Source organism: Heptranchias perlo, unplaced genomic scaffold (genome assembly GCF_035084215.1).
Source record: "Heptranchias perlo isolate sHepPer1 unplaced genomic scaffold, sHepPer1.hap1 HAP1_SCAFFOLD_848, whole genome shotgun sequence".
NCBI lineage: Eukaryota > Metazoa > Chordata > Chondrichthyes > Hexanchiformes > Hexanchidae > Heptranchias > Heptranchias perlo.
In genome coordinates this window covers 1-13,588 of record NW_027139885.1, presented here as the reverse complement: position 1 = coordinate 13,588, position 13,588 = coordinate 1, and the positions used below count along the sequence as shown (strand labels likewise).

The 13,588-nt window shown below is 52.0% G+C and overlaps 1 protein-coding gene across 1 annotated transcript; it reads right to left on the bottom strand.

Moving 5' to 3' along the window:
* Positions 1–1,881: 1,881 nt before the first annotated feature.
* LOC137319432 (inhibitor of nuclear factor kappa-B kinase subunit beta-like) lies at positions 1,882–12,518 on the bottom strand. The gene is made up of 6 exons (XM_067981639.1): positions 12,448–12,518; positions 11,919–12,018; positions 8,875–9,022; positions 4,833–4,963; positions 3,561–3,660; positions 1,882–2,501 (listed from the first exon to the last, which is right to left on the bottom strand). The coding sequence occupies exons 1-6, from the start codon at positions 12,482–12,484 to the stop codon at positions 2,469–2,471; spliced, it is 549 nt and encodes a 182-aa protein (XP_067837740.1). The 5' UTR covers positions 12,485–12,518; the 3' UTR covers positions 1,882–2,468.
* Positions 12,519–13,588: the final 1,070 nt, after the last annotated feature.

Sequence of the window (13,588 nt, the reverse complement as noted above, 5' to 3'; positions counted from 1 at the left end):
AACTTGTATTTATATAGTGCCTTTCATGTCCTCAGCACATCCCAAAAGCAGCAACAAAGTACTTTTGAAGTGTGGTCACTATTGCAATGTAGGCAACTGCAGCAGCCAATTTGCACACAGCAAGGTCCCAGACAGCAATAAGTGACCAGTTAATCCATTTTTAGTGCTGTTGGTTGAGGCATAAATATTGGGTAAGGCACGAGAAGAACTCTCCTGCTGTCCTTCGAATAGTGCCATGGGATCTTTTACATCCATTTGAGAGGACAGGGCCTCGGTTTAATGTCTCATCCAAAAGACAGCACCTCTGTCAGTGCAGCACTTGGAGTGTCAGCCTGGATTATGTGTTCAAGTCTCCGGAGTGGGACTTCAACCAATGACCTTCTAGCTCAGTCTCGAAAGTCTCATATCCAAGTTTGCCGATGACACAAAGATTGGTGGCATTGTAAGCAGTGTAGATGAAAACATAAAATTACAAAGGGATATTGATAGATTAGGTGAATGGGCAAAACTGTGGCAAATGGAATTCAATGTAGACAAATGTGAGGTCATCCACTTTGGATCAAAAAAGGAAAGAACAGGGTACTTTCTAAATGGTAAAAAGTTACAAACAGTGGATGTCCAAAGGGACTTAGGGGTTCAGGTACATAGATCATTGAAGTGTCATGAACAGGTGCAGAAAATAATCAATAAGGCTAATGGAATGCTGGCCTTTATATCTCGAGGACTGGAGTACAAGGGGGCAGAAGTTATGCTGCAGCTATACAAAACCCTGGTTAGACCGCACCTGGTGTACTGTGAGCAGTTCTGGGCACCGCACCTTCGGAAGGACATATTGGCCTTGGAGGGAGTGCAGCGTAGGTTTACTAGAGTGATACCCGGACTTCAAGGGTTAAGTTACGAGGAGAGATTACACAAATTGGGGGTGTATTTTCTGGAGTTTCGAAGGTTAAGGGGTGATCTGATCGAAGTTTATAAGATATTAAGGGGAACAGATAGGGTGGATAGAGAGAAACTATTTCCGCTGGTTGGGGATTCTAGGAGTAGGGGGCACAGTCTAAAAATTAGAGCCAGACCTTTCAGGAGTGAGATTAGAAAACATTTCTACACACAAAGGGTGGTAGAAGTTTGGAACTCTCTTCCGCAAACGGCAATTGATACTAGCTCAATTGCTAAATTTAAATCTGAGATAGATAGCTTTTTGGCAACCAAAGGTATTAAGGGATATGGGCCAAAGGCAGGTATATGGAGTTAGATCACAGATCAGCCATGATCTTATCAAATGGCGGAGCAGGCACGAGGGGCTGAATGGCCTGCTCCTGTTCCTATGTTCAGTGGCCAGAGCTACCACTGAGCCACAGCTGACACCATTGAGGAAGCCACTGTAAATTCACCAGAGGATCAGTCAGTGTGGCACTGAGTTGTAGAAGTGAGGAAACTTCAATTAACCCAGCAATATAATCAGGCATCAAACTTGATCAAAGTAGGGGCAACAACAGGAGACTTTACAACCGGCCCCAGAGCCTCTGAGGGGGGGGGGGGCGGGGGGGGGAGGGATAAAAGGAATCCAGCCATGGTTCCTGCTCCCGATCGTTACCCAGTGGTCGTCAGTGCACATCTGTGGGTCAAGTGAGGCCAGGATTAGGCTCAGTGGAGGTGCATCCCCTTAGGTCAAACCGTGCCAGCGTTCACTGACTGGGCTCAGGTATGAAAACCAGCCACTTGGACCAGGGTATCAGAGGCCCTCCAGCACCCCATCAAGATGTCAGCACCTTCGGAAAGCAGGGGGCTGCTTTGCAGAAAAACATCAGCTGTTTTCATTTGAACTTTGTTTTCAGTGACATCACACCTAACAGCAAAATAGCACACAGGAGAGAGGCAGCACAGAATATAAGGCAATTTTATTATTTGAAAAATAGCTTGTGCTGAGATCTCTTTGCAAATGAATGCTCTTTACAACCAGTAAATCTGGATTAACAGTGCAGTACTGTGGCCCAGCCCAAACCAAGCACATCCTCTGTATCCGATGCCCCAAAACAGTGGGAAATGAGTTTGAATCTCAGAAATCATCTCTTCTACCAGGAGCCCCAGTCCAGTAGACGTTCCCCTACCAGATGCAAGATGGAGCACTCCAGAGCAGCAGAGTCATTCATTTCACAGAGCAACAAAATCTGACCCACAGGGACATCCCCAACCCTCCCAGAGATGGCAAACTGAGAAGTGGGAATGACAGTTCCTGGAGCTCAACACTCACATCCCAACTGCATGGAGCCAGGGAGGGAATCGAACCTGGGACTAGATTATTGACCATGATGAATGTTGGCCGATCTTCACTGGGTAAAAGTATGTGAAATGCTGATGCGACCTGCATTCATCCTTCCCTCTGATCTGAAGGCCCTTGTTTATGGAAGAGGATATTCACAACTGATTGGATGTGAAAACTCCTTCATTCTCCAATTCCAGCTGTTTTCTCATTGGCTGGAAAGCCAACTCCAATCCAATGACTGAAACAAAGAACAAAAAGGGATTAATTTGTTTCTGTTCTTCTTGCTCATTATTTTTTGTAGTAAACGTTGTGCAATTGAGGTGAGGCATGTTAGAGCTGTGAATGAACCAGCTTTCAGTTCAGGCACCAGTGGCAGCAACAAACACTCCCAGGTCAAATACAGCACGGGTTAGATAGAGTAAAGCTCCTCTACACTGTCCCATCAAACACTCCCAGGGCAGATACAGGGTTAGATACAGAGTAAAGCTCCCTCTACACTGTCCCATCAAACACTCCCAGGGCAGATACAGGGTTAGATACAGAGTAAAGCTCCCTCTACACTGTCCCATCAAACACTCCCAGGGCAGGTACAGCACAGGTTACCTCCTGACTCCCCAAAGCCTTTCCACCATCTACAAGGCACAAGTCAGGAGTGTGATGGAATACTCTCCACTTGCCTGGATGAGTGCAGCTCCAACAACACTCAAGAAGCTCGACACCATCCAAGATAAAGCAGCCCGCTTGATTGGCACCCCATCCACCACCCTAAACATTCACTCCCTTCACCACCGGCGCACTGTGGCTGCAGTGTGCACCATCCACAGGATGCACTGCAGCAACTCGCCAAGGCTTCTTCGACAGCACCTCCCAAACCCGCGACCTCTACCACCTAGAAGGACAAGGGCAGCAGGCACATGGGAACAACACCACCTGCACGTTGCCCTCCAAGTCACACACCATCCCGACTTGGAAATATATCGCCGTTCCTTCATTGTCGCTGGGTCAAAATCCTGGAACTCCCTTCCTAACAGCACTGCGGGAGAACCTTCACCACACGGACTGCAGCGGTTCAAGAAGGCGGCTCACCACCACCTTCTCAAGGGCAATTAGGGATGGGCAATAAATGCCAGCCTCGCCAGCGACGCCCACATCCCATGAACGAATAAAAAAAACCTCCCAGGGCAGGTACAGCACGGGTTAGATACAGAATAAACACACTCAGGAGAGATAAAAATCAGCAAGGTCATGTGATAGAAGTAAATAAAAGCCAGGTCATGTGCTGTGATCTCACTCTCACCTGCAAGGAGTTCTCATGGTCTTGAATTGTCTCTTGCATGGCATTTAGAAGCTGGCTGCGGAAGTTCTGACTTTCTTCAATTACCACTAATGACTCTTCACTGAGGGAAAAACATGGAAATGTTTTTGATAATATTGGATCCAACTCCTTCCCCTCCAACTGAGTGTCCTTCTCTCCCCTTCACCAACAGACCTCCCACCCACCCTACACCCCCCGTCCCCGTCCCCACCCCCCGATCCCCGTCCCCACCCCCCGATCCCCGTCCCACCCTACACACCCCGATCCCCGTCCCACCCACACCCCCCGATCCCCGTCCCACCCACACCCCCCGATCCCCGTCCCACCCACACCCCCCGATCCCCGTCCCACCCACACCCCCCGATCCCCGTCCCACCCACACCCCCCCGATCCCCGTCCCACCCACACCCCCCGATCCCCGTCCCACCCACACCCCCCGATCCCCGTCCCACCCACACCCCCCGATCCCCGTCCCACCCACACCCCCCGATCCCCGTTCCCCGTCCACACCCCCCGATCCCCGTCCCCGTCCCCACCCCCCGATCCCCACCCACACCCCCCGATCCCCGTCCCCACCCACACCCCCCGTCCCCACCCACCCCCCCCGTCCCCACCCACCCGATCCCCATTCCCACCCACCCCACCCACTCGTTCTACAACAGTGGCGACAGTTTGGGAGTTGTGTGGGGGCTGAGCTTCCACTGAGGGCACTTGAGAATTCCCCGATGGGCGACCATGAGGAGCTCTGACCACTGAGGACCCATCTGTTGACTGCTGGAATCCGTCTGCGGCCGGTGCAGTCTGGGCCAGCCGACTGTCTGGCATCAACACAAGGACTGTTTGAGGGGCTGTTGGGGGGAGCAGGCGTGCTCAGCCTGACAGACGACAGTCGGTGTGTCCTCCACGGAGCAAAGGCCACTGTCAAGGGACTGAGCCTCAGCACTGCCCAGTGCTCAGCATGAGAACAGAGTGCAGGCATGCTGGGAGGCAGTGAAAGCCCCAATTCACACTCTCCTTCAGGCATGGTAAGCCAGACCCCCAGAGCCAAGGTGGCAGCAGTTGGAGCTTTCATTGAAGCAGTCAGAGCTGTGAGCAGAGGCTCCATCACTCCCACTGCAGTTCTGATCGAGCTGACCACTTGCTCCGTGGTTGACTGCACGGTCTCCATTCTGCGCCCGGAAAACACTCTTAAACCAATTTCTACCCCCATGGGTTTAAGTCTGAAATTGAGCAATGCAGAGTGATGGAACTTACTTATTTCTGGACTTGTGTGAGAGCAGCATGCTGGGCACTGCACGGGGGGGAGATATGGACTGGCTGGGAGCCGAGAGCCGGTTGGCACTGACGTTCTCGGGACTCCCGCTGACTGGACCTCGCACTTTACTCTGAAAGGGGTAGAAACAAAGTTCAGACTCGGCTCGGCTCAGACAGCCGCCAGCCTGGCAAATTGCTTGGCTGGAAGCAGGTTCCTAAGTCCTCCTCCCACTGTTACGTATTCAAAACAGATTACCTTTAGAAAAGTACATTTCACAGAATCTTACAGCATACAAGGAGGCCAGTCAGCCCATCGTGCCTGTGCTAGCTCTTTGAAAGAGCTATCCAATTAATCCCACTCTTCTGCTCTTTCCCCATTGCCCTGCAAAATTTCCCCCTTCAAGTATTTATCCAATTCCCTTTTGAAAGTTATTATTGAATCTGCTTCAAAGGTTTTGACTTGTTAAAAAGACCTGCCGGTCCCACAAGGTCAGGCCTTCACCCCATCAACGAGCTCTCGAACAGGGGCAGCTCCAGTCAATGTAATCCAGGCTGCAACTCCGTCAGGGTGCAGGAGCTAAGGCAGCCACCCAATTGGGGGTGCAGAGTGCCCGTCTTCGAAGGGATCGTCAGTCGGGACTTGAATCCCACGATGTTATAAAAAGAACTCGCATTTATATATCAGGACGTCCCAAAGCGCTTTACAGCCAATCAAGTACTTTTTGAAGTGTAGTCACTGTTGTAATGTGGGATACACAACAGCCAATTTGTACACAGCAAGATCCCACAAACAGCAATTTGATAATGATCAGATCATCTGTTTTAGTGATGTTGGAGTACTCCCCTGCTCTTCTTTGAAAAGTGCCATGGGATGTGTCACATCCACCTGAGAGGGCAGACGGTTTAAGGTTTCATTCGAAAGACGGCCCCTTCAACAGTGCAGCACTCCCTCAGTACTGGCACTGGGAGTGTCGGCCTGGATTTTATACTCAGGTCTCTGGAATGGGGCTTCAACCCACGACATTCTGACTCAGAGGCGAGAGTGTTTGAGCCATGGTCGAATACGTCAATGTCACAACACCACGCCAACACTGACAATAAATGACCTTATGCAAGAAAACAAATAGCCCATGCATTTCTGTAATTAGGCATTGCTGTGTACATGCACCGTCACCGAGGGGCAGCGTGCACGTGAACGCACCGTCGCCGAGGGGCAGCGAGCACGCACCGTCGCCGAGGGGCAGCGTGCACACGTACACCGTCACCGAGGGACAGTACTCACACGTACACCGTCGCCGAGGGACAGTACTCACACGTACACCGTCGCCGAGGGACAGTACTCACACGTACACCGTCGCCGAGGGACAGTACTCACACGTACACCGTCGCAAAGGGACAGTACTCACACGTACACCGTCGCAGAGGGACAGTACTCACACGTACACCGTCACCGAGGGACAGTACTCACACGTACACCGTCACCGAGGGACAGTACTCACACGTACACCGTCACCGAGGGACAGTACTCACACGTACACCGTCACCGAGGGACAGTACTCACACGTACACCGTCACCGAGGGACAGTACTCACACGTACACCGTCACCGAGGGACAGTACTCACACGTACACCGTCACCGAGGGACAGTACTCACACGTACACCGTCACCGAGGGACAGTACTCACACGTACACCGTCACCGAGGGACAGTACTCACACGTACACCGTCACCGAGGGACAGTACTCACACGTACACCGTCACCGAGGGACAGTACTCACACGTACACCGTCACCGAGGGACAGTACTCACACGTACACCGTCACCGAGGGACAGTACTCACACGTACACCGTCACCGAGGGACAGTACTCACACGTACACCGTCACCGAGGGACAGTACTCACACGTACACCGTCACCGAGGGACAGTACTCACACGTACACCGTCACCGAGGGACAGTACTCACACGTACACCGTCACCGAGGGACAGTACTCACACGTACACCGTCACCGAGGGACAGTACTCACACGTACACCGTCACCGAGGGACAGTACTCACACGTACACCGTCACCGAGGGACAGTACTCACACGTACACCGTCACCGAGGGACAGTACTCACACGTACACCGTCACCGAGGGACAGTACTCACACGTACACCGTCACCGAGGGACAGTACTCACACGTACACCGTCACCGAGGGACAGTACTCACACGTACACCGTCACCGAGGGACAGTACTCACACGTACACCGTCACCGAGGGACAGTACTCACACGTACACCGTCACCGAGGGACAGTACTCACACGTACACCGTCACCGAGGGACAGTACTCACACGTACACCGTCACCGAGGGACAGTACTCACACGTACACCGTCACCGAGGGACAGTACTCACACGTACACCGTCACCGAGGGACAGTACTCACACGTACACCGTCACCGAGGGGACAGTACTCACACGTACACCGTCACCGAGGGACAGTACTCACACGTACACCGTCACCGAGGGACAGTACTCACACGTACACCGTCACCGAGGGACAGTACTCACACGTACACCGTCACCGAGGGACAGTACTCACACGTACACCGTCACCGAGGGACAGTACTCACACGTACACCGTCACCGAGGGACAGTACTCACACGTACACCGTCACCGAGGGACAGTACTCACACGTACACCGTCACCGAGGGACAGTACTCACACGTACACCGTCACCGAGGGACAGTACTCACACGTACACCGTCACCGAGGGACAGTACTCACACGTACACCGTCACCGAGGGACAGTACTCACACGTACACCGTCACCGAGGGACAGTACTCACACGTACACCGTCACCGAGGGACAGTACTCACACGTACACCGTCACCGAGGGACAGTACTCACACGTACACCGTCACCGAGGGACAGTACTCACACGTACACCGTCACCGAGGGACAGTACTCACACGTACACCGTCACCGAGGGACAGTACTCACACGTACACCGTCACCGAGGGACAGTACTCACACGTACACCGTCACCGAGGGACAGTACTCACACGTACACCGTCACCGAGGGACAGTACTCACACGTACACCGTCACCGAGGGACAGTACTCACACGTACACCGTCACCGAGGGACAGTACTCACACGTACACCGTCACCGAGGGACAGTACTCACACGTACACCGTCACCGAGGGACAGTACTCACACGTACACCGTCACCGAGGGACAGTACTCACACGTACACCGTCACCGAGGGACAGTACTCACACGTACACCGTCACCGAGGGACAGTACTCACACGTACACCGTCACCGAGGGACAGTACTCACACGTACACCGTCACCGAGGGACAGTACTCACACGTACACCGTCACCGAGGGACAGTACTCACACGTACACCGTCACCGAGGGACAGTACTCACACGTACACCGTCACCGAGGGACAGTACTCACACGTACACCGTCACCGAGGGACAGTACTCACACGTACACCGTCACCGAGGGACAGTACTCACACGTACACCGTCACCGAGGGACAGTACTCACACGTACACCGTCACCGAGGGACAGTACTCACACGTACACCGTCACCGAGGGACAGTACTCACACGTACACCGTCACCGAGGGACAGTACTCACACGTACACCGTCACCGAGGGACAGTACTCACACGTACACCGTCACCGAGGGACAGTACTCACACGTACACCGTCACCGAGGGACAGTACTCACACGTACACCGTCACCGAGGGACAGTACTCACACGTACACCGTCACCGAGGGACAGTACTCACACGTACTCCGTCACCGAGGGACAGTACTCACACGTACACTGTCACCGAGGGACAGTACTCACACGTACACCGTCACCGAGGGACAGTACTCACACGTACACCGTCACCGAGGGACAATACTCACACGTACACCGTCACCGAGGGACAATACTCACACGTACACTGTCACCGAGGGACAGTACTCACACGTACACCGTCACCGAGGGACAATACTCACACGTACACTGTCACCGAGGGACAGTACTCACACATGCAATCTTCAGCAAGTGCCAAAGCTCCTTCTGCCGTTTCTCCTGCAGCTTCATCACCAGCTTTTCATCCTCACTCATCTGTTCGAGCACTCTCTCCAGCTGGGGGAGCAGCTCGATCACCTTCTGCTTACAGGCCAGAGTTTTACTGCATGAGAACACAACACACACACATTGTGAGATCAGGAGACAACCCACTCTGTTTCACAACAAGCATTCGGATGAGCAAATATGAACATTCACCACCTCAGGAATAAACCATCGCTCCACACAGCTCGTTTCCTGGCCACACACGTCCCTTTCTCCGATTGTCCACTCAACTCATTAATTGTCCATTCCTAGTTACCCTGGTGAAGGCCCACCGCCATCTTAAGGGCAACTGGGAATGGGCAATAAACACCAGCCTTGCCAGTGATGCCCACATCTCAAGAATGAATAATACAAAAAATCCTTCTCTTCTCCATGGTGCTGTCTCTCACTGTGGGCCTTGTTTCACTTCAGCTCATTTCATTTCCCTAATGTCAGCGGCATTTGAGGTTAAGGACCACGGCCGCACACAACCAGGGCTTAGAACAGTAGGAGAAAGCACAAGGTCAGTGGAGACCAAGCCTAGGATGGAATAGAGTAAAGCTCCCTCTACACTGTCCCATCAAACACTCCCAGGGCAGATACAGGGTTAGATACAGAGTAAAGCTCCCTCTACACTGTCCCATCAAACACTCCCAGGGCAGGTACAGCATGGGTTAGACACAGAGTAAAGCTCCCTCTACACTGTCCCATCAAACACTCCCAGGGCAGGTACAGCACAGGTTAGATACAGAGTAAAGCTCCCTCTACACTGTCCCATCAAACACTCCCAGGGCAGGTACAGCACAGGTTAGATACAGAGTAAAGCTCCCTCTACACTGTCCCATCAAACACTCCCAGGGCAGGTACAGGGTTAGATACAGAGTAAAGCTCCCTCTGCACTGTCCCATCAAACACTCCCAGGCCAGGTACAGCATGGGTTAGATACAGAGTAAAGCTCCCTCTCTACACTGTCCTACAAGGTGTCTTTTCCCCACTGTGGTCCTCTGTATGAGATTACCAGTTAATGTTGAATGGTACATTGTTCCCAAGCCAGGGTGTTTTTTTGAGGGGGGTGACTAGGCGTGTGGATGAGGGTAACGCAGTGGATGTGGTATACATGGATTTCAGTAAGGCCTTCGATAAAGTCCCGCACAGGAGACTGGTCAAGAAGGTACAAGCCCATGGAATCCAGGGTGCCTTTGCACTTTGGATACAAAACTGGCTTCGTGGCAGAAGGCAGAGGGTGATGGTCGAAGGTTGTTTGTGACTGGAAGCCTGTGGCCAGTGGGGTACCACAGGGATCGGTGCTGGGTCCCTTGCTGTTTGTGGTCTACATTAACAACTTGGATATGAATGTAAAAGGTCATGATCAGTAAGTTCGCTGATGATACAAAAATTGGTAGGGTGGTAAATAGCGAGGAGGATAGCCTCAGTCTGCAGGACGATATAGATGGTTGGTCAGATGGGCGGAACAGTGGCAAATGGAATTTAACCCGGAAAAGTGCAAGGTGATGCACTTTGGAGGGACTAACAAGGCAAGGGAATACACAATGAATGGGAGGACCCTAGGCAAGACAGAGGGTCAGAGGGATCTTGGTGTGCAAGTTCACAGATCCCTAAAGGCGGCGGAACAGGTAGATAAGGTGGTAAAGAAGGCATATGGGATACTTGCCTTTATTAGCCGAGGCATAGAATATAAGAGCAAGGAGGTTATGATGGAGCTGTATAAAACACTGGTTAGGCCACAGCTGGAGCACTGTGTGCAGTTCTGGTCACCACACTACAGGAAGGATGTGATCGCTTTGGAGAGGGTGCAGAGGAGATTCACCAGGATGTTACCAGGGCTGGAGCGCTTCAGCTATGAAGAGAGACTGGGAAGATTGGGTTTGTTTTCCTTGGAGCAGAGGAGGCTGAGGGGGGACATGATTGAGGTGTACAAAATTATGAGGGGCACAGATAGGATGGATATTAAGGAGCTTTTCCCCTTCGTTGAGGGTTCTATAACAAGGGGGCATAGATTCAAGGTAAAAGGCGGGAGGTTTAGAGGGGATTTGAGAAAGAACTTTTTCACCCAGAGGTTGGTTGGAGTCTGGAACTCACTGCCTGAGAGGGTTGTGGAGGCAGAAACCCTCACAACATTCAAGAAGCATTTGGATGAGCACTTGAAATGCCATAGCATACAAGGCTATACGGACCAAATGCTGGAATATGGGATTAGAGTAGACAGGGCTTGATGGCCGGCGCGGACACGATGGGCCGAAGGGCCTCTATCCGTGCTGTATGACTCTATGACCAGATGTTAGTCACTCAGTTGCCAGTTGCTGGGTCGTGCACGAATGTCATGAGCCCGGCTGCAGTAAGTGACCTCCAGCCTTCTGCTGCTTTGTGGAGATGGCGGCCCTCTGCACTGCACCTCTCCCCTTGTGTTGTTACACAGGAGACATGAGGTACTGGAACAAAAGCCCATCCACTGGAAAAGGGGAAAGAGAACGGTACTTTTTATTATTTGTTCTTGGGATGTGGGCAGTATTTTTGGCCTATTCCCTAATTGTACAGAAGGCATTAAGAGTCAACTACATCGTGTGGGACTCGAGTCACGTGGGGGCCAGACTCCGTTTGAGGAGCTGGTCCTTTCCCTGAAGGACATTTGTGAACCGGTTGTTCTTTTACGACAATCTGGAAGCTTCCACAATCTTTTCTGGTCCCAACCCCGCAGATGACCATTTCATTGAGTCCAATTTGGGAACCTGCCCTGGTGGGATTTGAACTCTCAGCCTCGAGGCCCGCCCGCCCCGGGGACCCCCGGGCCCCCCGCCCCGGGCCCCCCGGTCCCCCCCACCCCGGGACCCCCGCCCCCCGGGACCCCCGCCCCGGGCCCCCCCGCGGCCCACCCCGCCGCCGGGCCCCCCGGGGCCACCCGACCCCGTGTCGCTGGACTTTACAGTTGATGGACTGCACCGTCCCCGGGGAGGTACCTGAGGTGGGTGTAGATGTCCTTCACCTTCTTGTCGAAACTCTGCAGAGTTTGTAAGAGGATGCGCACCATCTCCTGACTGTCCCCACTGGTCCGCTGATCTACAGAAACAAACACATTGTGTTAACTCACCCAACCACCGGTCCTCATCCTCCAGGTACATCACTTCCTTCCCTCGTCCCCAAGGTGCTGCTTCTTGATGGGGAGAAACCTCTAATACCCAGAGAGGGGAGGGGGAGGGAAGGGTTGGGGAGGATTTGGGGAGGGGGGGAGGGGAGGATTTGGGGAGGGGCGGGTAAAGTAAACACAGAAATAAAACTGTAGATGGAAACTGAAAGTTCACAGTTGCTTCAACAGCATCTTCCGAGAGAGGGAGCATTTCCCTCTCAGTTGTGGATGCTCCCACCCTGAACCTGTTAACACGTCTCCTCTCTTTCCAAGGGCTGACTGGCCTGCAGACTGTTTCCAGCACTTTCTGTCCCTATTTCCGATTTCCGTTGTTTGCTTTATGAACGAAGCCTTGTTCGTACCTCTTGGCCTTTCCCTGAGTTTACGATACAACTCCATCGCAGCATCCTCCCTAGGAACAAACCATCAGCTCAGATTAGTAAAACCACACGGTGAAAATATCCCAACAGAGTCTGACCGTGAGGAAACCTCAAAAGTGCTCCTCACTCTGAGTTGGTCCCATCACAAACCCAATCAGTAATGGGGACAGACTACCCTACAACAGACAGATAATCAGTAATGGGGACAGACTACCCTACAACAGACAGATAATCAGTAATGGGGACAGACTACCCTACAACAGACAGATAATCAGTAATGGGGACAGACTACCCTACAACAGACAGATAATCAGTAATGGGGACAGACTACCCTACAACACACAGATAATCAGTAATGGGGACAGACTACCCTACAACAGACAGATAATCAGTAATGGGGACAGACTACCCTACAACAGACAGATAATCAGTAATGGGGACAGACTACCCTACAACAGACAGATAATCAGTAATGGGGACAGACTACCCTACAACAGACAGATAATCAGTAATGGGGACAGACTACCCTACAACAGACATAATCAGTAATGGAGACAGACTACCATACAACAGACACATATAATCAGTAATGGGGACAGACTACCCTACAACAGACACATATAATCAGTAATGGGGACAGACTACCCTACAACAGACAGATAATCAGTAATGGGGACAGACTACCCTACAACAGACAGATAATCAGTAATGGAGACAGACTACCCTGCAAACAGACACAGATAATCAGTAATGGGGACTGACTACCCTACAACACACAGATAATCAGTAATGGGGACAGACTACCCTACAACACACAGATAATTAGTAATGGGGACAGACTACCCTACAACACACAGATAATCAGTAATGGGGACAGACTACCCTACAACAGACACAGATAATCAGTAATGGGGACAGACTACCCTACAACACACAGATAATCAGTAATGGGGACAGACTACCCTACAACAGACAGATAATCAGTAATGGGGACAGACTACCCTACAACAGACAGATAATCAGTAATGGGGACAGACTACCCTACAACACACAGATAATCAGTAATGGAGACAGACTACCCTGCAACAGACACAGATAATCAGTAATGGGGACAGACTACCCA